General features: G+C 38.9%; 2 protein-coding genes across 4 annotated transcripts; one reads left to right on the forward strand and one right to left on the reverse strand.

Annotated features, from left to right (window-relative positions):
- Window positions 1-3,041: 3,041 nt before the first annotated feature.
- On the reverse strand, window positions 3,042-13,450 carry map7d2a (MAP7 domain containing 2a). Of its 3 annotated transcripts, XM_034683404.1 has the most exons (15): window positions 13,434-13,450; window positions 12,659-12,905; window positions 10,545-10,631; window positions 10,012-10,095; window positions 9,838-9,915; window positions 8,652-8,815; window positions 8,398-8,494; window positions 7,679-7,768; window positions 4,893-4,999; window positions 4,655-4,770; window positions 4,146-4,528; window positions 3,897-4,044; window positions 3,631-3,811; window positions 3,366-3,470; window positions 3,042-3,243 (listed from the first exon to the last, which is right to left on the reverse strand). In XM_034683404.1, exons 2-15 carry the CDS (start codon window positions 12,714-12,716, stop codon window positions 3,184-3,186), a joined length of 1,758 nt encoding a protein of 585 aa, XP_034539295.1. In that variant the 5' UTR covers window positions 12,717-12,905; window positions 13,434-13,450; the 3' UTR covers window positions 3,042-3,183. The 3 variants fall into 3 exon arrangements, with proteins under 3 accessions (XP_034539295.1, XP_034539297.1, XP_034539296.1); XM_034683406.1 differs by lacking the exon at window positions 13,434-13,450 and having other exon boundaries at window positions 12,659-13,065; XM_034683405.1 differs by lacking the exon at window positions 13,434-13,450 and having other exon boundaries at window positions 10,021-10,095; window positions 12,659-13,064.
- A 3,379-nt stretch (window positions 13,451-16,829) lies between these two features.
- Window positions 16,830-26,193, forward strand: pdha1a (pyruvate dehydrogenase E1 subunit alpha 1a). Its single transcript, XM_034683407.1, has 11 exons — window positions 16,830-16,995; window positions 19,216-19,284; window positions 19,381-19,554; window positions 19,765-19,891; window positions 19,982-20,073; window positions 21,201-21,293; window positions 21,418-21,573; window positions 21,779-21,850; window positions 21,939-22,006; window positions 22,518-22,626; window positions 24,075-26,193. Exons 1-11 carry the CDS (start codon window positions 16,948-16,950, stop codon window positions 24,237-24,239), a joined length of 1,173 nt encoding a protein of 390 aa, XP_034539298.1. The 5' UTR covers window positions 16,830-16,947; the 3' UTR covers window positions 24,240-26,193.
- Window positions 26,194-26,394: the final 201 nt, after the last annotated feature.

A 26,394-nucleotide genomic window follows, 5' to 3' on the forward strand; every position in this document is an offset into this window, starting at 1 on the left:
TTTCCTCTTAGCCTCCCAACACAGATCGGCGTGTGCGGTCATGATAGTGCTGGACTCATAACCAATCGTTGGACGTAGTAGGAGCCACCCCTTAACCAATCAGGACAGAGGATAGGAGATTAGCTATGATTGGTCCGTCATAACGGGAACAAGGGGAATAGTGACATTGCTTGATACAAAGGCATTGGAAAATGCAGAGATTTCGCAATATTCTCAAATTACTCCACTTACCCATGAGTACCGATGGGTATTATAACCTTTTCTCCAAACCCAGCAGAAAAAAACAACGTTTTTTTACACCATTCCTACCAACAGCAGCTTTAAGTTGAATAGCTCAAATGCTGTCATACTGCTGTGTTCAAGATTGCAAATAACTTGACCATGGAGAATTTGACTTTTGTTAAAATATCACTGCTTCTTAAACTGATCATATACTCATGAGATTATGAATAATGAAACATGAAGGGCAATATTTTAAGGCAATACAACAAGTTTGCTGTCAGAAAAAAGCTAACATCAGCAGTAAAGCACTCACTGGCCAAAAGTAAAGTTTGTTGCTTTTTCCCCAAGTATCTTATATCTTTATAAAAAAGCTAATATCATCAAAAACCTCATAACAAACTGAAATAATACACAGGAAGTGGCCGTATGCTAACAATTTGCTCAAGGTTGAATGCCAACAACAAGCTATTGTTAAAATTCACTTTTAAGGAAAATGGTCTTAAGATGGTTATCACTTCTTTGCCTCCTTAAAGATAGCTGAAAGTAAAACCTGAAATATTGAGCCACATTTCAAGGCAACACTACAACTCGTATCTTTCTATCTTATCTTTATTTAAAAATGTTTTAGCACTGAGCCATACACTGCCTAAAAAAAAAATGCCTTTACCAAACACTATCAAATTGTACTATTATCAGTCAAATTTTCATTTTAGAAAGATGTGGCTGTATGTTAATTGTCAAAACTCACAACCTGTTGTGTTGTGACTGCCTCTTTGCAATGAAATCCAACCTTTCTGTTCCCTTGCACATTCATGTGAGCATTTCTTGGAATGCAGCTTTACATCATTTGTAAAGAAAAGATTAATGCCACAGCTAAAAATAGCATTGAGCAACCGGCTATTTTACTATAAGCTAGGGATTTCCCAGAGTCATACTACACTACTTAATGGTGTTGTTTGCATTCAAACTCTACCAAGCAAAAGTGATTACAGATCTAAAGTGATTATAAACTTCATGCTTATGATGAGCTGTTGTATTACTGAGGTCACGGGTGACTTAATATGTCATAGCGGAAACATGGCCTATTGTACCAACATGTTTACACAATCTAGTTTTGTTTTATCTGCTCAATATGAAAGCAAATAAATTACAATTTATCACAGCCTATTCTCAATGTTTATGGCTTATAACCTTCTATTTGGCGGTATGCTTATCGCCATTTAAACCATCCATCCATCCTGAGCTAGACTTCACAGGAAAATGACCAGTATGTAAAAATGATATATTGGTGTCCAGTCTTGCAGTGTAGTGATATTACACAGTACCAACAGGCAGGGTTACCTTATGACTCACCTGACATCCATGGACTGCACCTCATCACAGGACCCTGTTCCCTTCACATTCAGTGGCTCCAGTTTGATGACTGGCGGGGAAAGGTGTGCCATCGGCAGGTGTGTCACAGAAGGTCTAATGACCTCCATCTGGGATCTTCCTTTTGCTGTCCCCTCAGTTGTCACCACATGCAGGCTTTGTTGTTTGCTTACCTCAGCTGTTACATGGCTTCTCATCAAGGCACTTCCTTCCCCCTTCACTGCCCCGTTCATCATACCACTTTCCCTTTGGTTGACAGCTGTTGACTTGGTTTGCTCTTTATTTATTTGGTCTGTGGCTTTACCATTAGCCCTGTTCTTCATGTTTACATTCATTTGCACCGCTCCTCCTTGCTGCTTGACGACACAGGCTTTGCTCTCTGTGTTGAGTTGGCTGACTTCATGGACCTGTTTGGTGTCAGGTCTCTTGTCAGGAACATTTAGTGTGGATGTCACTTGACTGTTGGTTTTAACAGGCGAACTCTTCTGGTTGTCCATCTGTGCTGTTGCTACTGCTGCTACTTCTTTCTTCACCAGGGTGCATTCCTTCTTGTTGGCCTGGACTGTGACTGACTCTTTTACCTGAAACTCAACCTTTTTGATTGCTTGCTCATTTACCTGGGTATTACTTTGAACAGTCTTTACTTCACCTGTGGTGGGGAATGAGAAAAGACCACAGTGGGCTTCACTTTATTTTGACCATCCATTTAACACCTCTTAAATAGAATGATTGAACAAGTCCATGCTAAAAATGTCAAATGTAACACCCAAAAAAGCTGAAAATCAACTCTGAACAGTCCAGATAAAACGTCAGCTCACATTGGTGCAGAGCAGTCTTGGAATAAATCTTTCAAGGACATTTTCAAGAGCAGCTAATTTTACAGTCAGCTCCCATGGCAATGCTCTACTGTAAAAGCTGCCCAATCAGCGGGAGAAAAGTCCTTGGCTGCTGCTCTACATTCCAGATAATACCATATGACCCAACCCAGATGGTTCTTAATATATGGCCTAAAGCACAAGCAAAAAAAACAGAAGATATATCTTGGACAATTCAAGCTGTTGTGACCAAAGAGCACAGCTTTTCATTCAAGCCAAAGCAAACTACACAAAAATAGACTAAACAAAAAATAAAGAATGCAGGAAAAATTCAGTCTGACTTGCTGAGCTTTTACACAAGCCGGGTTTTATGAAATATACCGCACATGCTCAAAAGAAGCTTATAAAACCACACTAAAAACCATACATGCCCTTTTTTGCATTTGCACAGCTGCCAGGCATTGAGAGAGAGAGAGGACTGAGCAGGAACGGCAGGCAAACTCAAGTACTTGCAGGGCGATTTGATTCAATACTAACCTGGTGGCTTCATCTCCACCTGCTCCTCCTTCTGATTCAATGCAGAACAGAGATGACTGAATCAGTGCTTGTGGTAATCAGGACACAAAACCAAAGTGTGACCAACAATAGAATTTAATAAAGATAACAACAGAAAATCAAACTTTGAATAAATTAAAGCAGAACAAAAAGGTCTCGATCAAACAATCAACGGATGTTCAAAGGCAGCAGGATTACTGTACGAGAACAAAGGTGTCTCTTACAGTACCTTCAAGTCAGCTTCAGCCTTCCTTGTTCTCTTCATTATCTCCTCAATTCTCTGCAAAACAAACAACAAAATTCAATCAGAATATGAACTTACAGAAGTGTAAAATATGCTTCTACAGCAAAGCAATGAGTGCTTGGGCTGCCCTTTACGAGGCTTTTCTAAATTAAAGTGACCTTTTTTCTTAGTTGCCTCTCCTCCTCTTCTTGTTGTGTTATCATTTCTCTGTCTTGCCGTTGACGCTCGGCCTCCTCATGGGCCTGGACTTTTGTTTTTTCTTTCTGTTGAGATCAAGAACAAATCCATCAGTGATCAGAAACTGCAAGATAAAGAACCTTTTTTAAAAAAAGGCAAAGGTTCACTGGAAATAAAACCTTAAAAGCCAATACACATAGTGTTAAGGCAATAATTACTGCCTGGTATTGTTCAATCATCACTTACCTCTTTGTCAGTTTGAGTCTCTGGCTTCTCCTCCTGCTCCTCCTTTTTATGATTCTCTTCTTTTTGTTGAACTCCTTGAGGACTTTCTTCTGTTTTCTCCTTTTCCTTGACTTGTTGAGCCTTTGCCTCCTGCATGCACTTCTCCTGAGTAAGTTGCTTTCTCAGCTGCTCTTCCCTGAGTCTGTTTTACAGGTGCATAAATGTATTAAATACATTTTAGGGTTTAAACCCCCATAGACTATTCAAAGCTTTTAGAATGAACTCACCTTTCTTCTTCCTCTTGTTCACGTTTTTTCTCCTCCAGTTCTTTCTGAGCTCGGGCCAGGCGCCTGCGCTCTGCCAGCAGCCTGGTGGCCTCCTCTGCGTTTGTTGTGCCGGCTGCCATCTTCCCTGTGGTTGTGCATGTTGTTGATTCTGTCACACACAGAAAGACTGATGTGAGATCATGCAAGTATACCAAAACTTAATTTAGTCTCATGTTACAAACACTCAGGTATCATCTGCATAAAGTTGACCTTTTTTCTTGTCTCCATCCTGAGTGCTGCTTTGGGTCTTCTTTTCTGATGGATCCACTTTGGGAGACATGTTGTCTCTTCTGTCTGGGGATCTACTTTTCTCAAATGTGTCTGCTTTGAGTCTTTTATCAAAGGTTTCAGCTTTAGGTGATCTGACATCAGCGTTGACTACATTCTTCTCAGCTTGAGGAGATGGACTCGATCCATTCATGGATGTATTTTTCTTTACTGCAGACTCAGCTTTGGATAGTTCACTGTGTTTTTCCACCTTTTTATCTTCTGTTCTTCTGCCGTCCGGTGACAAGTTTGCACGCTGTCTTGTAGGAGAGCAATGGTACAGATGTGCGTTGCTTGGAGACTGGGCACGCATTCTAGATGCCAGCCTGGATACAGACAGAGGTATTTACATTACAAAGTGCTAATGAACGGAAAGACATTTCAAAATGTTAATGTTAATAAGTTTATAGAAATGTTTGCCTGCCATTCAAATTTACAGCAAATAATCTTACCTGGAGGTAGTGGGGGAACCCAAGTATTTAGTGACACTAGCAGGAGATTCAGATCTTCTCACAGGTGATCCACATCCTGGGGATGCGGTTCTTCTTTCTCTGCGGAGCCGTTCTTTCTGTTAGAAGAGATAGAAATAGAAGATTTTGCAGACTTAAACAATATTATTTAATTGTTGCAGATGATTTTTTCTGTTATCTGTCAAATACAGCATGAGCATGAACATGAGCTGGATGTTACCTTTGGGGTGTTGGGAGTGGACTGAGAGCCTCCCTGAAGCCCAGCTCTGTTGTGATCTGCAGGATTCAGTGAGCTGCAGAAAGGTGACCTGTGAGGGCTGCAGGGCGCTGCATGATGACAAACACAATACTTATCAAATCAGATGATGGCAGATAACAAGTGACAAGGGGATATTAATACAGAAGCCAGGGCGGGGGCTGACTAGAGAGAGTGTGCTGCAACCAACTGAGGCTTACAGACTTGCTTTGGCTGCCAAAGTCAGTTGGCAGACAGGATGCTGGAAAGACAATTCAGTCTGAGGGCATGTTGTAGTTAAAGCCGCAATCTAACATCCAGGTATTGATTTTGGTTCTGATTCAACCAAAAAGAGCTGAATGATTTCCCAGTATTAGATTAGACTAGACTGAAGGGTATTGAGCTCATCGTTGTCTTTCTCCTGCAAGTATTCAGTCATTACAGGATGTGTTAATGCCCTGCTAGTCATTCTTGGGCATTAATCCTGAGTCTGTAATCTATTCAGTGTGATGCAGGCACACAAAGGCCAGAATTGCAGCTGCAAATAATATATCCAACCCTGTTCACAACTCCTCTCCCTTTGTCATACCTAAATCAAAAACAGCAAATGAAAAAACAAACACCAACAGACTCAGACTCAGTCACAAAAGCAATTCCCTTAACATTGAATGCATCGTAAAACACGACGCAATCTTCTAGCTGTCCCTCCTTACTTCTCTTCCATCTGTCACCATCTGTAAAGTGTAATCTCCAGAGAGCACATCCCTCTCACTGGGATGCCTGTATCTGTTCCTATTTTAGTGCACATTTTTCTATTCTAGGTCATTGGCCACTAATCTCCAAAACCGTCCGTCACCACTTAGCTGCGTTCATTTCGCAACCAAATCCTCATCAAAATATGGAAACAAAGATGCGTAGAAACTGTGAAAGTAATACTCCACTGATGATAAAGAACCTCTAGACAACTGTATCCAATGTCCTCTGGTGTGTCTGTAATCACTGGAAGATCACTAATCAGGAGAAACTAATCCTGTGGTTGATTTAGAGGGAAGTTTGAAAGAGCATTATACAGGAAGCCGTCTTTAATCAAACAAACAAGTGACATAGGAACACTGAGATAAAGCCAATACATTAGTGGAGGGAACATGCTTCTGCAGACAAAAAAAAGCTGATGCAATTGCTGATACATTTCTTATTGTCTTTTTTTTCCTGCATGGTGTCTTCTTGCAGTTATACTGCAGGGTTGCAGCATTAGGAGGGGGTTACGTTCCAGGCGAGGGCAGGGTACTCTGTGTTCTTCCTCTCCTATTTTGCCTTTCTCTCCCTGTCCTAAATTGTTCACTGTCTACTTTGTCTCAGGTCCTCAGCAGTCTGAGCTCTTGTTATTTTGACAGTTTTTTTATACTGTACTCCTTGAGAGAAAGATTAGTTCAGGCCTGGTTTTTAATGGTTATGATATCCTTTTTTCGGCTTTTACAACCTGGCCCCCGTTAGCTTCAGCATATCAGAAGCTTTTCTTACTGGGGAGCGACAAATCAGCTTGGCCATAAACAATCAGAGTTTGGATTCCCTGAGTTCCTGGTGTGCATCAAAAGAGAGAATTCCTCCCTCCATTCAAAGTATTCAAAGTATTTTTTTAAAAAGTTGCTTTTTAATGTATGCGTGTGTGTGTGCGTGTGTGCATATTTATATGTATATATATATGTATATGTGTATGTATACTTTTTTGATGTTCACTGTATAGCCATAAGGAAGAAATATTTACAAAAGGAAGGAAATTAATCCTGTGCTAGGCTCATCTCCTCTAGTTATGTAAATAATACCAACAAAATCTATTGACTCTGTTGTTGTTGTTGTTGTTGTTGTTGTTGTTGTTGTTGTACAGAACTGTAATTTTGTTTGTCTATGCCTTGTTTTCAAATAATTGTAAAAGTCAATAAAAAAAAGTTTTAAAAAAAAAGTAGCTTTTTAAAAATTTCAATTTGATTTTCATGAAGCTGCATCATGATTTTTTAATTTCGACAAACTCAAGACTAGTTCATTGTTGGTAAATCACAAGAAAAATCTGTATCTCATTAGGGTTTATTCTGCTGAGGGAAGACAGAGTGAAGCCTCTGTGTAACTTCCTATTTACAGTAAAACTGAGACTTGCCATAAATCAATTAACTGGCGCTTCCCTGGGAGATGTAATGATGTGATGTAATGATGTGATGTGTTTATTTTTTAGCCCTATATGGAGGGGCATGCTTCATCTTGCTTTTGATCTGCAACTGTAAATGCTGCAGCAAAGAGTAAAAGAAATCGTGGCTAGAAGGTATTTATCTCTAACTGCTGGCTATACCAGAAACACCAAGAAGTCGGCCATCATTCACAAGGGGCACAAGTTGTTGTCAGACCAGTTGTTGGGTTCCCACATTGATCATAATTTCACCTCTGTTATGTATGTAATGGGGAGCTCCTTTACTATCAATATTTGCTCACTAATTTGCATCCCTAAAAAGTGAATTGCTTCCACGCAGTCAAAGATAAAAGCAGCAGAGCACAAACACAGCAGACATACAAGCCTATCTACTCTGCAGAACAACATATCTCACTTGCACCATAAAACAGAACAGAGCAGCCTAAAAAGCATGCAGCAGGACGGACACATTTGCCTTTGGTTTAATTTGAAGCTTCAGCCCACCCAAAGGCAAACGGACACAGACATGGTAACTGTTGGATGATCAGGAGGGGAGATACATTTGGGAGGGCAAAGGGGGGCTTAACTTTACCAGATTCGCTGACAGCAGGAAGGGGGGAGGCAATGCCATGGGAAAAGGCGGAGGCAGCAGAGAAAGGGAGTGGGGCATTCTCACTGTCACCTAAAGGCAGCGGGCGGAGCAGAGCAGAGCAGACAGAGCATTATGAACAGTTCATCTGAGCAGTTCCTAATCCAGCAGAGGAGACCTGGATGGGAGTTAACACACCGGCAGGGATGTAATCGAGCAGCATTTTTTTCAGTCTCATTTTAAGCCACTGAGTTGTAAATTTTAAGCTTTGATGACTCGTCAGAGGTGATATCAGAATGTCTATGTGTCAGACAGTGAAGCCTGTATTACAGTTATTAAGTCAATGATTCAGAGAGGTTCAAAAAGTGAAGTTTGGTGCTACAGAGACACCAGTGCAGGTTTGTAACTCCATCCTGTCTCTGTGGGAAACCAGGAACAAATGTCTGCTCATGCGTACTTCAGCAGCCAGGCTGTCGGAGAGAAAGGCCCTCTTTAACACAAACACACTCAAACACTCTCTCACTCGAACACACACACAACCTTCAGCATTCATTCATGTGTCTGTAGTCTCAGAAGAATAAAAGCAAAATGCAATCCTTTGAAATAAAAATGCACATTTTCTTCCTTTATCTAATTCTTCTCATTCACATTAAATTGTTCAAACATTCATGCTTCTTGTATCCAGAACAATCTTTATTTATAATAACAGGCTTTGTTCTGACCTGCTCCTGGATGGCAGCCTCTGCTCCAGCGTTTGGTCCTCTGCTCCAGCTGAAGGCTTCGCTCCAGAGAGCGTTTCATCAGGGCCTCCAGCCGCTCCTGAACGCAACACAGCAGAGGGGACCTATATTTGATCACTCTTTGACACTTTACTTCCTACATATGGTCTTGGATAAGTAACATGGACATTTGTATGCATCTTGCACACACACACACACACACACACAAAAAATGATTTCATGTTGAATCAGCTGACCCTATCCTCCTCGAGCTGCTGCCTCCTCTTCTCCTCCACTGCAGTTCTGCGTTGCTCCTCTTTCTGCCTCTGCTCCTCCAGACGCCTCCAGCGCTCTTCCACTGTACGCTCATACTGCAGCCGGGCTCTGCGGTCCTTCTCCCTGATCAGCTGCTCCCTGGCCGCTGAAGAAGAAAAAACAAATTCGGCTCCAGGTTGAATGACAGAAACTTGATGTGAATGGACCACTCTTGATGCTGATGGCTTTTGATTTTCAGCAGGTCATGCAAAGCTTAGGATGGATACCACAGAAAAAACAAAAGCTCCAAATGTTTTAACATTTTACAACAAAATTTGGATTAGCGCCCTCTTCAAAAGGCTTTGTTGAATAGTGTATTTTACTTAATAATAATAATAATAATAATAATAATAATAATAATAGTAATAATAATAATAATAATAATAATAATAATAATAATACATTTTATTTGGAGGTGCCTTTCAAGTCACCCAAGGTCACCTTACAGGGAATAAAATAAAAAAAACATTCATCATTAAAACATCATTAAAACAGACTAAGTCATAATATAAAATAAAAATAAGAAATAAAATAAAAACTAGTGAAGTGCACAGAATTCAGCTAAAGGGAATATGCTAATTTGAAAAGGTCAACAGGGTTTTGAGTTGGGATTTAAATTATGTTATAGAGTCTGACTGTCTTATGTGAGGGGGGAGGGAGTTCCAGAGTCTGGGTGCTGAGCAGCTGGAGGCTCGGGCACCCATGGTACTTAGTGATTTTCTAATAGTTGTCATTTCTTGTGATTAAACACTCAAAATCTAACATGATAAAGTAAACTTGTGCTGTAGTGATTAGGCTTTTGTCTTTCAATCCAGCCCCAACACTATCACAATGATTCAAAATCCCTGTCATCATGAGGAAACTGCAGGAGCTGCACGATTCACTGTAAGAGGGAGACCTACTTCTGTGGATTATTCTACGTTACTGTCACATTCTCGGAAGTGACTGAGCTCATCACATCAAAAAACCCAGTGAACTCAAAGTAAATCGTCTACTGGCTGGATAAAGCTCTTCCATAACCAATTAAACTGTGTAGAGAGACAAAAGCCGTGACAGAAAACTTTAAACTGGAAAACAACACAGCAGGAAACCTCTTTATTTACTCCCTGAAAACAGCACACTACTCACCCAGGCTTCTCTCCCTCTCCTCCCGTCTCTCTTTGGCTAATCGCATCCTGTCGTCCGTCTTCATATAACCCTCCACAACTGGAAGATAAGCAAGAGCAAAAGGGATTTGGCAATGCTGCAACATTAAAGGAGAGTCTGAAGCCGTGTCTTAGAAGCAAAAAAAGGAAGACTTACTTTGTTTACCTGCATGGTTGTTGTTGATGTGTGAAGGGGATGCATGTCCATTAATGTGTGGCTTTTTCTCTGTGTTAGACGGAGCTGAGATTACCAGAGAGAGAGAGATAAAGAAGCATGACATCAGCACCACAGTATTGACCTGCAGTTCTTGTGTAATACCAGCAGAGGGAAACATTTCTGCAGCTCTGTGTTAAATAAATTGTGTTGCAAAATGCCGAGCCAATACAGTAGCCCCATGCCAAGGGCAAACTGCAGCGATATGCAGGAGAGGGGAGGAAACTGTCCTTGACGGGAGAGTCACTCCACACATGCTGAGTGTCTCTTTTACTTACATCTGCTGTCACTAGTTCCTGTACTCACTGACACCTGAAGTCTTCAAAGTCATTACATTCATCATACTATGAGTCTCCAGTAAAAGTGCAATAACTCAAATCACTGTGGTGTGAGCTTTGTTACACAGTCTATGGGTGTAAGTGACTTTTCAGTGATGGGTATGAAAGTGTGCATTACATGACATAAGTATTACTCACTGAGTTTCCGAGCTGGAGAGCTGTGACCATTAGTCGGAGATTTCTTTTCAGGAAGTAGAGCGATGGATGGTGGTGTCATTTTTTCACCTATAATGCACATATAGAAGCATACACAAGGTGAGGATCTACACATGGAAGCTGATTCACTGATGAGCCCAACCCATCACGCATGAAATAAAAAGTTTCCTCTCTAACGTTTTATTATGTAAGACACCATAAATGGGTATAATGTCCAAAACTGTTAAATCATTCTCAGCATGACTCAATACATCCTCCTGTACCGCTCCACCTGCCTCTTCAACATGTTGTCTGTTAAAAACAAGGCCAAACTCACACACATAACCACCACAGCTTATAAAATAATCGGTCTCCCCACACCAAACCTCACAGACTTAAACCACAGGGCCATCATACGCATTGCAACCTCAATAGAACAGGACATCACACATCCACTAAACACCTACCTCATCCCACTCCCCTCAGGACGCAGGTACAGAGCACTGAGGTGCAGAAGGGCTCGCCTCAGCAAGAGCCTGATCCCTGCTGTTATAGCAAGCCTGAACAAAAGGCCTCGCTGAATGACACAACTCTGACTGAGTGTTGATGTCTTGGTGGACAGTTTGTTGAGCCTACAGTGTATGTTCTATGTTTGTCTATTTCTGTGGAAATGCAGAAAGGTGCTGTGGAAAAGAATTTCCCCAAAGGGACAAAAAAAGTCTAAAGTCTAAAAGTCTTAAGTCTAGCGCATGTACCGTTATAAAGCATATAGTTAATCAAATATCTTCTAAAATTGGTTAGATAGTTGAAATTAATAAATTATCTAAAGTATTAAAGTAATTTAAAAGTCCCTAAATAACTACAGTGTAATCTGAATGTTGTTGATAAAGTATTAGAAAGTGCTCCTCATTTGTCATGTTAACTACAGAAGTAAAAAAAATATATACTTTTGTAAACATTCTTGATCAAAACTGCTTTTAAGTCTAAAATGCTCACACAGTCTCCTCACTTGATCAACTAAATGACTCTCTTTTTGTTCTGGGCTTTTATTTTGTAGCCCACTGAAACCTGTCAGACAGCTTCTATAAGTGGATTGGATGAGCAATGCTGATGTTGTTAATTATACATATTCCTAATGCTTAACTTATGACGTTAATAGTGATTGTTTGGTTTCCACGCTGGGATTCTAATGAACCTCAATGTGTGTACTCTAACTTCTTAGAAGGAAAAATGTTATTATTGTTGCTTTATTATGTAAGCAGTGGTCCAAATGTTATTCTCAAACCTGTAACTTTCCTAAAATTCAAGCAGGAGAAAAAAAATCATGCTCAGAGCAACCTGCCACTGAGACAACTCTTCAGGAAATGTCCTGGTCCAGCATTTTGCAAAGCTTTTAAAATGATCAAAAACTTTAATTATGTCCCCCAGTAATCCCTCACAAACAAGTGGAATAGTGTGACAACAAACAGAACCAGCCTCTTCCTGTCTGGATCAGACCAGAGTGACTCAACTGTATCAAACATGATTATTGACCCATAGGGAGACCTCCCCTCTGCCAGGGCGTGGAGGGCAGCCTAAAAATACAACACTCTAGAGACAATGACCCACTCTTCAGACATAAAGAGTCATCACAACATGAGTTTGGTTCTCTTAAAAAACATGACCCAGTGTCTAGTCTCTGCTGTGTCACCATCATCAATTTCTCCACCCCTTTGAACCATTTCATCTGATTGAGTTGCGTCATGACATAGGGGAAAAAATCTAGAGAAACAATATGACCTGATTGTGGTTTAAAGTGGCGTGCATGGTCATCACTGCAAAACGCAAATGTGAAGAACACAATGGTCGACAGAAATACAAAAAAAGGTACCACTTCTATTTTTTTTTTTTTTTACACTTTTTCTCAGCAAAATAATTTCTCACCCATCTCTTTATTTGACCATGTACATTGCAGAGCTGCATCCAGTGAACCGGCACAGTGATACACAAAACAGTGCAGCATCATCATGCACGGTGGAAATGTCAATTGCGTCATTCATGCGTTTGCTTTAAAGCGCGGCGCTGAAACTACACTTAGCATGGAGATACCAACAGAACAAAGGTTGTACAAAGCTTACCCGTAACAGCGTTGGATGTTGTGATTGTTTTCGCCATGTTAGTCGTCACAGACTGCATACACCCAAATGTATGGACGTGCGATCACCCTGTACTCTCTGCGGTGATGTCAATGCAGCACAGGTATCCGTTTTCCTCCACACCGTCAGGACGCGCAGCCACAGCACAAAAACACAATCTGACACCATTCAAACAGAGCATGAAGGTCGTGATGAAGGCTGGAGGTGGTATGCAGAAGAATAGAGATGTCTGTGGATGGAGGGAGAGAAAGAGAGAGACAGAGTGAGAGAGAGAGAGATTGGAAGAGAGAGTGATGCTGGAGGGACTGGGGCAGAGACGATGATAATGCGCACACACAATTGAGTTTACTATCGAGCGACCCCACTGTGCGTCGCAGCGTAAGCCCGCCCTGCTATCAACACATCACCGGTAGATGGAGTTGTTCCCTCTGTGCACTCAGCAGAACCAATTCCAAAACAGATATAGCTATCATTTCAATGGTTTGATTACTAGGGAAGATAGATGCTCGCCTACAAACCAGCACTGTACACCCCTCCAAAGCAACAAAACCGTGTCCTTGATATCACAAATGGGTTTGCCTTTCAAAAACTAGCTACTCATATATGATGTTCACAGGATGTGAAATTGCCCCAGGTGCACTGCAAAAAGCCAACCTTCAAAAACAAGCAAAAATATACAAACATTGGGGGTATATTTCTTAAACTAATCAAAATTATCTGCCAACAGAGCAAGAAAATGTGGCTTGTCAAGACTTACCAAAACAAGTAAAATGATCTAACCTCAATGAACCCAGAAATACCTTAAAATTAGTGTATTTTTTACTAATAAATGCATTTTTCTTGATAGAAATAAAAAAGTAATATGAGACTTCTTTTCTCAATATTTTAAAAAATATTCTTAAATTAAGTAAATGCTACTGCCATTATCCTTTTATTTTATTTCATTTTTTATTTTTTATTGGACTTTTACACCTTTTAATGGTAAGAGAGGACAGGAAGTCCACGCCCTAGTGTCATTTTATTAACATAATGACACATTAGGCATTACATTTCTTGAAACCAGCAAAGTTATTCTAAAAACTAATTTACTTTTCTTGATGGAAAGATAAAAGTTAAGAATATATTTCTCATTGTGTAGGATCATTTTCTGCCTTGTAATTTCAAAGAACTTATCTGAATGTAATTATTTCTGTTTGAAATGTTAAACGTTTAAATATTGTTTAAATATTAAGTGTCAGTTTACAGTACTGTGCCAACTATACTAATATATAGTAGTACACATTTTCTATTGTTTCATTGAAAATAAAACAGTGCATTACATGTGGCTGTAATTTGTTTTAAATGTGTGAAGAGATACAGTTGTGTCAGCGTCATGATTTCTTATTTCATGCTTGAAATAACAGTTTATATTCAAGTTGCAAGTATATATTACTCAATATAGGTCATAAAATCTCAGTAACAAGCTGGGATATCTTACTGAGATAATTTAGGACCAAAACACTCAAAACAAGTGAAACACTCTTAGAGTAAACACTATCCCTCTTGAATGTCACTGTATCTCTTGGATAAAAAAGATTAGTCCATTATTCTTTAGCTTAACACCATATTAAAAATGCAGCAGCTGTTTGACATGTTGTATTCTCATTTCAAATAAAGGAGGTATAGGTACTAATACAAAGGCCTAGTTCTTGTTTTTTAATTTGTGTTTTACCAGTCTAGGCAATATAAACAATGTTTGTGTTGCTGACAATAATATAACAGCATTTTATATTTCATTATTTTGGACATCAGTTAAAATACAATGTCCATCTATGGTAAAAACTTAAAATAACAAATGGAGACTTAAGGGCCCTGGAGCAAAAATGATTTCTGGGTCCAATGTCCTGCTTTTTTAGACTCTGCACTAAGTGAACATCATATTGTCTTAAAGTGCGCATCAACTTAAGTGCAGACTAAGACGACACATGGTGCCTCAAGCATATTCTGTCAGTCACAAAGAAGAAACAAAACAAACTTGTATCTCTGGGTCGAAATTCTTCCTGCTACAGGTTTGTATTGGGTCAAATGATACATTTATCATTAAGACTCCATCCAGCTTCTTACCTTTCTCTAAAAAGATCCAGCTCTAAAAGAAGTCCCTTAAATTGATGGAACCCAAGAAAGCCCAAGATCTCTTTGTATGACTTAAAATGACCTCACCAACGAAATATCTTATAATGACCTTTTTCAAAATCATGTTGTGTGTGTTTAAAGGTAAAGTATATAGAAAGGGGGATATACAACAGTATTGCTCAACCCCTGGAAAAGAAGCTTCTATGACGCATGATAAGTATGACCCTTCCTTTATCAAGTAATCTTTATTTAAAAAATGTACACAGTGTATAGTTTGTTCATTCTGTGCTACTGTAGAAATGTTGAAGAGCAAGATGGCGGCCTCCATGGAAGGGGTCCTTCTCCTTGTGTAAATATAGAAGGCTCTTTCTGAGTCAACAAATACAAAATCATTTTTAAACAAGGTGATTAGTCATTGAAACATACTTATGAATATTATATTTCATATCTGTCTGTCCTGCTAAACACTGCTAAATTCTAGACACTGTACCTTTGATTGAAGCGTTTGTCTGGCCCAATCTCAATGTCCACCCTCAAGCACTCACCGACTTTGAGGCGCGTTCCCTTTAAGTCTATGAGGGCTTGGGGCTGTCCCACTGTCAAATCATCAAATGTCTGAGGGATCTCTCATTGACTTTTTGAGCCCTTTCTGCCTCCTTTCCAGAAGTGGGCATTTTTGCAGACTTAGTGTAAGGGAACTACCCAGAGTTCATAGCATTGTGATGTGAAACCTGTGAAACACAGAAATCCAAGGGAAGCCCATGAGCATGGAAAGGTAAACGAACGCTGTAACATGAAATTAAAAAAAGTGCAACAGAAAAAAGAAGCATGAAAGTTGCAATGAAATTCACAGGTAAAAAAGGTTGCCTGTCAGTATAAATATAGAAAACACCCATAATCTATTCATCTTCACATATACATGTATGTGTTTGAAGTATAATTAATATATTTATTGTTATATAGCCTATTTATATATTTTAAATTGTGTGGTTAAGCAGTATGTACGGTATCCACTGGATCACATGGCAGTCAGTCATCCCTTAAGCCCCTTTAATTTGAGGAAAGTAAAAATTGTGTAATAAAAATTCCTAATATCGCTAAAGTGAGCTACATGATGTAATGCAGGTTACGTGAGAAGTCTCAAAGTGCTGTCCCATTCCAGTTTATCAGTTTTGAGCCCTTACAGCCTCCTGCCCTCAATCACTTTCCAACTGACGACCAATAAGTCAAGAAGGGCTCAGGGCTCAGGGCTTAGGGAGGACATTGAGATTGGGCCTCTGGCTGTTTTCGAAACGGCCTGCTACATACTACCTATTAATGAGTAGGCAGTAGGTACTACCTACTACATACTGTGTTTGAATTTTAGTATGTAGTATGACTGTTCTGTTGGATCTCTTATGCAGTACACTGGGCCAGACGTCACTGGATTTCCGGTTTCAGAAAGCGGAAGTAAACAACGCCCAAGCTGATCGCAAACCTGCTTCTTTAGCATCACTTATGATTTAAAAAGTTAAGAAGTGGTTTATATGGAATTTAATCATTTTTACAGCACCTAAAAACTGAGTGCCACCGTCAGAAAATAATTAAAAATAGAAGTGTAACATTAGCGCTGTGCATTATGGGAAACAGTACGTGAGGGCAGTCTGGTCCGATGCATACTGAGAAATTTTCCCGAATCAGTACAACATCCTGGGAGTTTTGGCATATTGCAGATTTTGCTCTTGTTCACATACTACTTACTGCATACTGAATTTTGGCCAAATCAGTACGTACTACTAGTATAGTAGGGGGTTTCGAAAACAGCCTCTGTCTCTTGGGCTGGTGCAATGACATTAAGTTATTACTGTTTATCTTATTTAATACAATCAAACGAATGTAGTGAATGTTTGTGTAACAGTTTGTAAATTGTATTGAGGGGAAAAAAAACACAACAATTTTTGCTTATTCCTGAGTCATGACATGATACACATAGTCATGAGTCATATTTATACAGTCTATGGTCATGACACTAACTCACCAGCGTCCATGTGTTGGCAGCAGCGTGCCCTCTTTGTGATGCCAGAGAAGAAGAAGAAGTGTGAGCGGATCCGGAAGGACAGAGTCTGACAGAAGGACGGAGCCGTGCTGTGTTGGGACTGTAGTGAACTAGCTTTGGAAAGATGTTGTCCAATATCTCTAATGTGCTGAGAGCTGGCGTGCAGAGAAATGTAAGTACACATAAAGGGGGACTCTAAACAGGAAGAAGCCAAACGCTGTTGTGCTGTCACTCTCTGAACCCTCCTGGTTTAAACCCAAAACAAAAACTGCAGTCTGTTCTGACCTTGTGAGGCCGAATGATAGCTTCTGGCTAACACAGCTAAAGTCTTCAAAAAATAACTGAGTTCTTTATAAAAGCTTTTCTGTTTTAGATCGTAAAGGCTGGGTTATTTTTATATTGCTCAAACATGTTATAACATTGCATGTAGTTAAGGTCTTTGGCTCTGGGTGTGGGTGTGGGCTTACAGTGGGGACTGCTGGGTTAGACTGCCTACTCTCAGGTTTGTGAAAACTGAACAACTTTACAAAAACAGGCTAATTTTCATTTTCATGTTTACTACTGGTAAACTATTTTGGATAACTTTTCTGCTGAACTGAATGAGAAACATTCCCATGTAAAGACTTGTCTAAATATTTTAAACTTGTCACTTTTTTTTAAACATTTCATATCCAAAGCACTTAATATTATCAGTCCTTAATAAACTGTTTCTCAAGTTAGCAGCTCAAACTGTCAGAGTAAAAGTGTGTAGATCCTTCTTAGTGAGGTGGACCTCTGGGATGTAGTTGTATCCTGAAATAAGAAAAGTCCCCATGAAGGTTAAGATACATTTAAAAACATTTTATGAGGCATCTTCACTTCACTTTGTAGATAAAATAACTCACCAGCGTGTCTGGAGATATCTCAAGAAATATTGGAATGGTTCTACACATAGTATTATCCAGTCTAATTCTTTATATTTTTATAGCACATTTTAAAAACAACAAGGTCACCAAAGTGCTGCACAACAAATACAAACAGTAGAAATAAATAATAGTTCCACCTCCGTGGGTTTCAGATGTAACATGTCACTGAGGTTTGTAGTTCTGGATCCAAGGAATGGGTGGGTTTTATGTGGGGTTTGTTTTGTTTTGTTTTGTTTTGTGTGTGTGTGTGTGTGTGTGTGTTTTTTTTTTTACATTTTTTTTAATATACTATATCGATTTATTCTGATTTTTACTACCATTATTATTCCATCTTAATTGTGTATTCATGGTATTTGTACATAAACCTTTGTATAGGTATGTGAACATGTACTCTATTTTTTGTAATGTCCATAATATGTCTATTCATACTTTATTTTTTTTTTGTATTTTTTTACTTTATTATATGGAAAGAAAAAATAAAATAAAAATTTGATCACAAAAAAAATAAAATAAATAATATTAAAATTTAAAAAACAGTGAATTAAAGGACAAACAGAGACCAACACAAACTCTCATGCTGTATTAAAAGCCAGGAAGTAAAAAAAGAGTTTTAAGACGTGATTTAAAAATATCCAGGGTGGAGCCATTTTGACTTGGATGGGTAGCTCATTCCACTGAAGAAGCTCGGTCGCCCCTCGTCTTTTGTCAGCTTTGGCACGACGAGACGCATCTGATCAGCAGACCTCAGTGCTCTTGAGGGGGGCGTAGATGTGTATGAGGTCAGAGATGTACTGAAGTGCCAGACCATTTAGTGACTTAAAAACAAACATTCAAATCTTAAAATTAATTCTAAAATTGACAGGGAGCCAGTGGAGGGAGGCGAGAATTATAATTTATCACAAGGAATACTAGGCGGATGTGGTCGCTCAATGTTTATTGAACTGAACTTAAAAAGAGAGAAAATTGAGTATAAAATAGCACAGTTTTTACTGACATTTAAGCTTTTTTACAGTATATTGAGTGTGTTCAGGTGGATTGCAATCTAACATGTGTTGAGTCACATTTTATGGGACTTGATTCCTACCTAAGTTGTTGTGTGTTCTGTCAGAAGTGGTTTCCTTGTCTTAAAAACATCATGTAATTAACCGTAAGACATTTCTGCTCTGGGTATCAGGGCCACACAAGGAATCACACTACTGGTAAAAATCGTTATATAGTAAAATCAGATTACCTTGTGTATAGTTCATGTTGGACAAAGGCATACTGTAAAATTATGGGCATTATAATAGCATGTTGGAGAGCTCCAGATGTTCCAGCTTACAGAAGTTGTTTTTTATACCTTGCAGCCAGTATCAAACGTCCCCCTGTCTTGCTTTAAAGTATATATTAAAACCAAGACTCTGTATGTCTCTGCATGTCTGGAAAGTTTTAACGTGAGCTGATTTGAGAGCTTCTGTCTCTGTATAATTTTTCCTCTCTCATCACAGGGAGCTGCAGTGGTCATTTCAGCACGTACATACGCTGACTTCACACCCGAGGCAACATTTGAAATAAAAGTAAGCTCCACATGCTAACTTACATTTTATTCTAAAAGAATCAAGACCCATGTCAGTTTCTGAGTTATACAGTGGTGGTGTGTTTTTTCCTTCTAGAAATGTGACATCCACAAGCTGGAAGAAGCCCCGGCCACTCAGGTGGTCATGACTCGTGAGGAGGGCCTGCAGTATTACCGCACCATGCAGACCATGAGGCGTATGGAGCTCAAGGCTGATCAGCTGTACAAGCAGAAGATCATCAGAGGATTCTGTCACTTATATGACGGACAGGTAGGTTGTTTTAATACTTGATGACAAAACATGAACAAAGTCAGCCTGGTAATGTAAACAGAATATTTATGATACTTTGAAAATGTGTCTTAGAATTATTTTAAAACATAATTTCTTCAAACTTTTCTGTTTTCTTCATTTTATAGTTTCAGTTTTTTTAGGGTACTCTCTTACGTAAACCTCATGTCAGCTGTTTTTTTGCCCCTGCAGGAGGCCTGTGCGGTGGGTATCGAAGCAGCAATTAATTTGACAGACCACCTGATCACTGCATACCGTGCTCACGGCTACACCTACACCAGAGGAGGGACAGTGAGGGAGATCATGGCTGAGCTCACTGGTGAGACGACAACACTGAGTCTGTTTTTGAGATTTTCAGATCATTTTGAGTTTCAGTAGCTTTAACAGGTTTTTATTTTTTAATTTCCAGGCAGAAGAGGAGGTATTGCAAAGGGCAAAGGAGGCTCTATGCACATGTACTGTAAAAACTTCTATGGAGGAAATGGAATTGTTGGAGCTCAGGTATGTCACCTAAGTCTTTTAGTCTTTTTGTGACTTATAGTGTCTGACCTGTCGACTTCGGCTGTTTGAAAAAGGAGTGATAACATTATCAGAAAAAAAAAAATTAAATGAGAGTTTAAAGTCAGCATGTGCTACCAGTATGCCGTCAGTCTTATGCAGTTGTGATAAGTCTGATGAGGGCTGAACAGGTCACATGTTACTGTTATAGTGTAAATATAGAACAAAGGAAGATGACAGAAAACATTCAGAGCTTCCACATATTCTGCTCTTTGAATTATGTGTTTGATTTCTATTTTATATCCAGACTTATGACCTTAGTATTATGTTTGTGTCAAACAAAATAAAAAAAGATGCAAACACATTGTTTACTTGAGAATTATGGTTCAAAATTATGAAAAATCATCAAGGTTTTAACCAGTGCATAAACTAGAGAATCACAGTAAATCAAAGATAGCTTTAAAATCAATTTTGATACCTAAACTAAGAAACTAATAAAAGAAAGAAATCAAAAGAGACCCCACAGTCTACTGGAACAATAGAATGGTTTGAAATAGTTAAATACATCTACACAATGGAATATCTGATGCATCAGTTCAGACTACAAGATTGACAGATGGAAGACAAGTGTGAGAAATGGAGAGTATTAAGGACTCAAAGCAGGGACAAAGACTTGGAAAAGACAACTGATACAACTAATTAACACAAGGGGATTGGGCAAACTGATGGAGGTGTAACTTCCCAACCATACCTTTATTTATTTTTTTGTACATGTTCTCCTGTGGGCTCTGTATGTATACAAATGTAGGAACACCAATTGAACTTACGTGACAAGAGAAAAATACCCAAACAACCAATGCAAGAGAGGACACAGAGACAATTAGCTGCCACATCAAATTAACAACGGGCTTGCCTGACCTTGCAGTTCAAATGAATGATTAATAATACATTTACAAAATATTTAAAGGGATAGATTCAAATTTGAGGGATCAGTTTTAAAAAGTAAAAAGTAAATTTGGTTTTGATACATTGAAAAAGTTGTCTATAAACATTACATAGACTCGTTTGAGCAAGCACTCAGTACATAAAGATTGATATAAATATTTCTGACATCCCTGAATTTTCCTCAGGTCCCCCTCGGTGCTGGTGTCGCTCTGGCCTGCAAGTACATGGGCAACAATGAGCTCAGTGTCAGCCTCTATGGTGACGGTGCTGCCAATCAGGTATGACACAGAAATCGCTGCAGCTGTTTGTCACTTCGCAAGGCTGCAAACTCCACGTTTCAAAATAGTCACTATGTTACTTGTTTCCCAAAAAGAAAATCCTTTGTGGTTCTTTTTTTTACAGGGTCAGATTTTTGAAACCTACAACATGGCAGCTCTGTGGAAGCTGCCAGCCATCTTCATCTGTGAGAACAACAGGTACGGCATGGGCACGTCAGTGGAGCGAGCTGCCGCCAGCACAGATTACTACAAGAGAGGAGACTTCATCCCTGGCCTCAGGGTACTGCTTCTATTTATGTTCTTAGACTGACAAACTTATACATGTGATTGTTTTTGTCTTTTCACAATCACAATAGTCACTCCTTCATATATTCCACCCCCAACAAATAGCAAGAGTCTTAGTCTGTGATTGTTGCTTTCCTTTGTTGATAATGATACATTCCTGATAAGTATTCCCTGATTGAGTGTTTCCTTCTTGCATTTAGGTGGATGGGATGGATGTTCTGTGTGTTCGGGAGGCAACCAGGTTTGCAGCTGATCACTGCCGATCTGGAAAGGTGAGTTTAAAAACATCTGAATTATTTAGAGCAGGAAACATGGTTGTGATTTAATCTGCTAAATTACATTTGTTCTATCTTTCATCAGGGTCCCATCCTCATGGAGCTGCAGACCTACCGCTATCATGGACACAGTATGAGTGACCCTGGAGTCAGGTAACTTACGTTTACATATTCTAGAATTCTTTCCTTAAATATCTATCAAGCTCTCTTACTGAGTAATTGATCTGTTATTGATAATTTAGCGATTTAACAACAACAATAATAATCTGACCTGCAAATGTTATCCTCAATGTGCTGTTGTCCTTGCTTCTGCCACTGTAGAAGTAGTCATGTACTCTTCTTCCTGCTGTAGTGGCTTTGCAAAGCTCTGACTAAAGCCAAGGGATGAACTGACAGAAAAAATAGCACTGCTATTGGCTTGAGCAGACAAATGCCTGGCTTAAATAACACTGCAGGGAATTTAATGTGCTTATGAACGCGTAAAGTTCGTACTTACATTTTGCTCTGTTGATTGGTTTTGCATTGGAACCCCAAATTCATTTTCTCCATAATCACAGCAGTTAGTTAACTTGATATAATGCTGGTTAATCAAGAGTGTCAAATTCTTAGTTGGTGTCATTAGTGCATCCATACAACATCCCTGCACCAATCTCTCCCCTCACAGCTACCGCACACGTGAGGAGATCCAGGAGGTTCGTGGTAAGAGCGATCCCATCTCTTTGCTGAAGGACCGCATGCTGAGCAACAACATGGCCAGCGTGGAGGAGCTGAAGGTAGATGATGGTTTTAGTTTGTAAAATGACAAAAGTAAAATATCATAAATACATTTTCCTAAGTAGTATTTCTGTATTACTGTATGTACTTCTGTGTTAGTTGACGACAACAACAAAACATGTTAAAAAGACGTCATTAATGTAGCCTCAGGGTTTATTTGGATCTGTTTATTCTTTTAGAACAGTACACGTATAACCATGTTTGTGTAGATCAGGGGCTTCCAAAGTGGGGGTCGGGATCCCCTTGGGCAGGCATGTCCAAAAGAACGGCCCGGGGGCCAATTGTGGCGCAAGGTCTATTTATTTATGGCTCCAAGCTTTCATCCTAAAATGTGTTATTCATAGCACAGAAATTAATCACATTCTGAATCATAATCAGTAGGAATTCTGCAAGATTGCAATAAAGAAGAAACACAAGAACTCTTAAGAATGACAGGTTTTCAAATAAATGTTTTTTATCATGATGTGAAAATGTTCTTTATGAACACTGAAAGTTCAGAAGACACAAAAGAGGACACAAGACAAGTTCCAAATTATGAAATTGTGCAGAAAAGACAAAATTTGGTGACAAAAAATTGTTAAAAAAAAGAATTATTTTGTTCTAAAGCTGTTGTCTGCTGGACAGAAAATTCTTAAAAATAACATGAGAAAGAAGTGTGATGAAATCCAGTTCATGATCCTGCCATAGAAAAATAATGAGACAATATTTTTCCCACATTGCCCGACTCTACTGAAAAACATTTCCTCCGCAACAAGATAAAGTTTGCCAATGTTTATGTGGCTTGTGGAGAACTGAGGACAAAAAAAAAGCTGCCTACCTAGTTACTGATTTATTGAGAAAAAAAATGTATTAAATAGAGTTCATATATACCTTTTATGATTACTAAGCCTCAGTAGGAGCCTCTGGCCCTGAGGTATTCAGACAACATCAAATGTGGGCCCCTTTGAAAAAAGTTTGGACACCACTGCCCTTGGGGGTCGCCAGACACTAATTGGGGATCGCAGATTTAAAAAAAATTGTTTTAAGGTAGTCTAAAATTTTGTATATTGCCATTGCTGTAAATCTGATTTATAAAAAGTAATTCATCTAGAAATAAAACCTTGCGAATACATGTTTTCATTATTTTTCTTCCTGTCTTTAGATGACTCCTAAGGTTAGGGTTAGTTTACAGTTAATTAACTAAAGCATCAGTAGCAGCGGTTAATTCATAACAGCACAGGAAACACAGCCACATGTGCATGTAGGTGGCTACTTTTCTGCAGACTCACTACATTAAATATGAAGCTTCATTTAATCACTCAGAGGGACAGTGGGGGTCCTGAGTCTTTGGCACCTATATTTTGAGGCTCACGGCCCGAAAAGTTTGGGAACCCATGGTGTAGATGACTGAGTATCACACAGCAAATGACTTCTTATATCATCTGTTCTGCCTGTTTTGTTTCTATAGGAAATCGACGTGGAGGTGAGGAAGGAAATTGAAGACGCGGCTCAGTTTGCCACCACAGACCCTGAACCTCCGCTGGACGACCTCTGCAACCACATCTTTTCCAACGAGCCTCCCCTGGAGGTGCGCGGCACGAACCCTTGGACCAAGCTGAAGTCTGTTAGCTAAAGTTTTTTTCATCACCACACTCGTCCTCTTGATTATATACTGAGCAGCCCTGCCCCTTAATATACGCACACATCACAAAATGTAACACAAACTAATGCCTCTGACCCAGAGCTCTTAATCATCAACAAGGTTCTTCAGTGCTGGATGTTTGAACAGAAGGGACCACGTTCACAAAGATGTTCTGAGAATAAAACTTATGATACAACACTAAAAGTCAATATTTTAAACTCTGTGCCAATTAGTCCCATTAGTCCTTCTTTCTTTACATTTGAAGAGCTTAGAACTCTGACCTCAGAAGATTATTTACTGCCACTTTGTACTGTTTGAAAAAAAACATACCCTACAGCCTTGAATTTTATCATGTTTTCATTTGATATTACAACAAACACTTACTGAGGGAAGTGTATATAAAGTGGACTTGGTAGTAAGTTAGATCATTTTCTGATGGTTTGTGTGTCAAAAAACACTCATGGATAAGTTTGCCATCAAGCTGCAATAGTGTTGTAAAATTCAAATTCATATTTATTTTACTATCTTGAGAATATTAAACTATTGGCAAACTCCCTACATTAAAGATCTATTGCTAAAAATCAACACCTCTTAAGTTGTGTTATTTATCTCATCTATGAAGTTCATGCACATATGATTAATACTGCATGTATACCAATACTTGAGTTTATTTAAAAGGGATATATTTAAGTAACATTGAGCACTTCTCATGTTTTATCTTAAGGACGTTTTGTTAATTTGGCCCCGACTCAATATGATGAGTTTTGTTTGATGGTTTTCTCTGGTCAGGTTTTGAGGCATATCAATCCATCACTGTTCTTCATTCAAAAGTAAACATAAAAAGGTTTGTACTCTTTATATTTAAGTGTACATGTTAAACCATTTACTTTGATTTAACTCGTTTATATCTTCTTTATTGAACCCCTTGATACAAAGACATTCTAAAAGGATGCAGGGTAATAGACTCTCAGTTTGTCTCCATATCTTTTTCTCATTCTGTATGTAAGAGAGGGTAAAGAACACCAAGGGAAGAGTGAAATGTTTGACTTTATCTTGCCAAACCAAACACGTGCCTGGCAGATCTCAAGTTGTTTTTAGAGGATGAATGTGTCGCTTCATGTTTGTGTCACACTCCGAGCTGAGCAGGTGATTCTGTGCATCTAAAGGTCAGGTGTTATTAAAAATATGTTCAGAGTGTTTGCATTCACATAGTTATTTTACAGATACTCAGGTGCTCTGGTGCCTTGTTTTTGTTTTCCATTTCATGTTTGAAGCATAAACTGAGAATAAACATCTTAGTCAGGAAGATTAATCATCCTTAAACACTCAAAATGAACACAAACTAACCCATCAGTTGCCTGAAACAGCTGTGCATTAAAACATTATGACTTTTAGACGATGCATTCATCTTCAAAGCTTCATATTTCACACACATTTTCAAAGCAGAGGGAGAAGTTTGATTAAGTGTTGTTGGTGCAGCAGAGTGAGCATCGTAGCTTTATGTTCCACTTGAACTGTGTTATAAAAAAAAACATCAGCAGGGGTTCTTGAAACGTACAGGAATATATTTGGACATTTTAAATCTCAGATTGTTTTTGTTTTTTTTGATCACCTCAGATTGCTGAATAACAAAACAACCTATCAGAATGTAGTACAAGAAGCAAGCTGTCATCCTCCTCACTGTGTTTGTATTGGTATCTATAGTATTTATAAAAATGCTTCTAGGTTTTTTTTTTTCACAGATGTGAGAAGTGTGTGATGACAAAGGAAGACAGTCTGAATTTTAAAATATCAATACCTGTCTGGATACAGCTGAAAAAGGCTAGAATGTAAGCTGATGTTGTAGTAAACTGTTACATTGAGGTCGGCAGATGAAGCAGGGAAACGCTCCACGAAACATTTTATGTTTTATGTGTGCGTCATTGTAATAAAAGACTATAAGTAAGTCTGTTTGTGGACTTTTTTTTATACATAAACAACATATATGTGTAGGTTTTGGATTATAAAGAACAATCAATGCTGTTAAATTTGCAGCAGAATTTTCTTGTTTGTGAATTAATGTATGTAGGACTGTACCAAGAGAGTTAGCAACTATCTCAATATTTTTTTATTGATCTATCCATCTATCCATCTATCCATCTATCCA

Source organism: Notolabrus celidotus, chromosome 5 (genome assembly GCF_009762535.1).
Source record: "Notolabrus celidotus isolate fNotCel1 chromosome 5, fNotCel1.pri, whole genome shotgun sequence".
NCBI classification, from domain to species: Eukaryota; Metazoa; Chordata; class Actinopteri; order Labriformes; family Labridae; genus Notolabrus; species Notolabrus celidotus.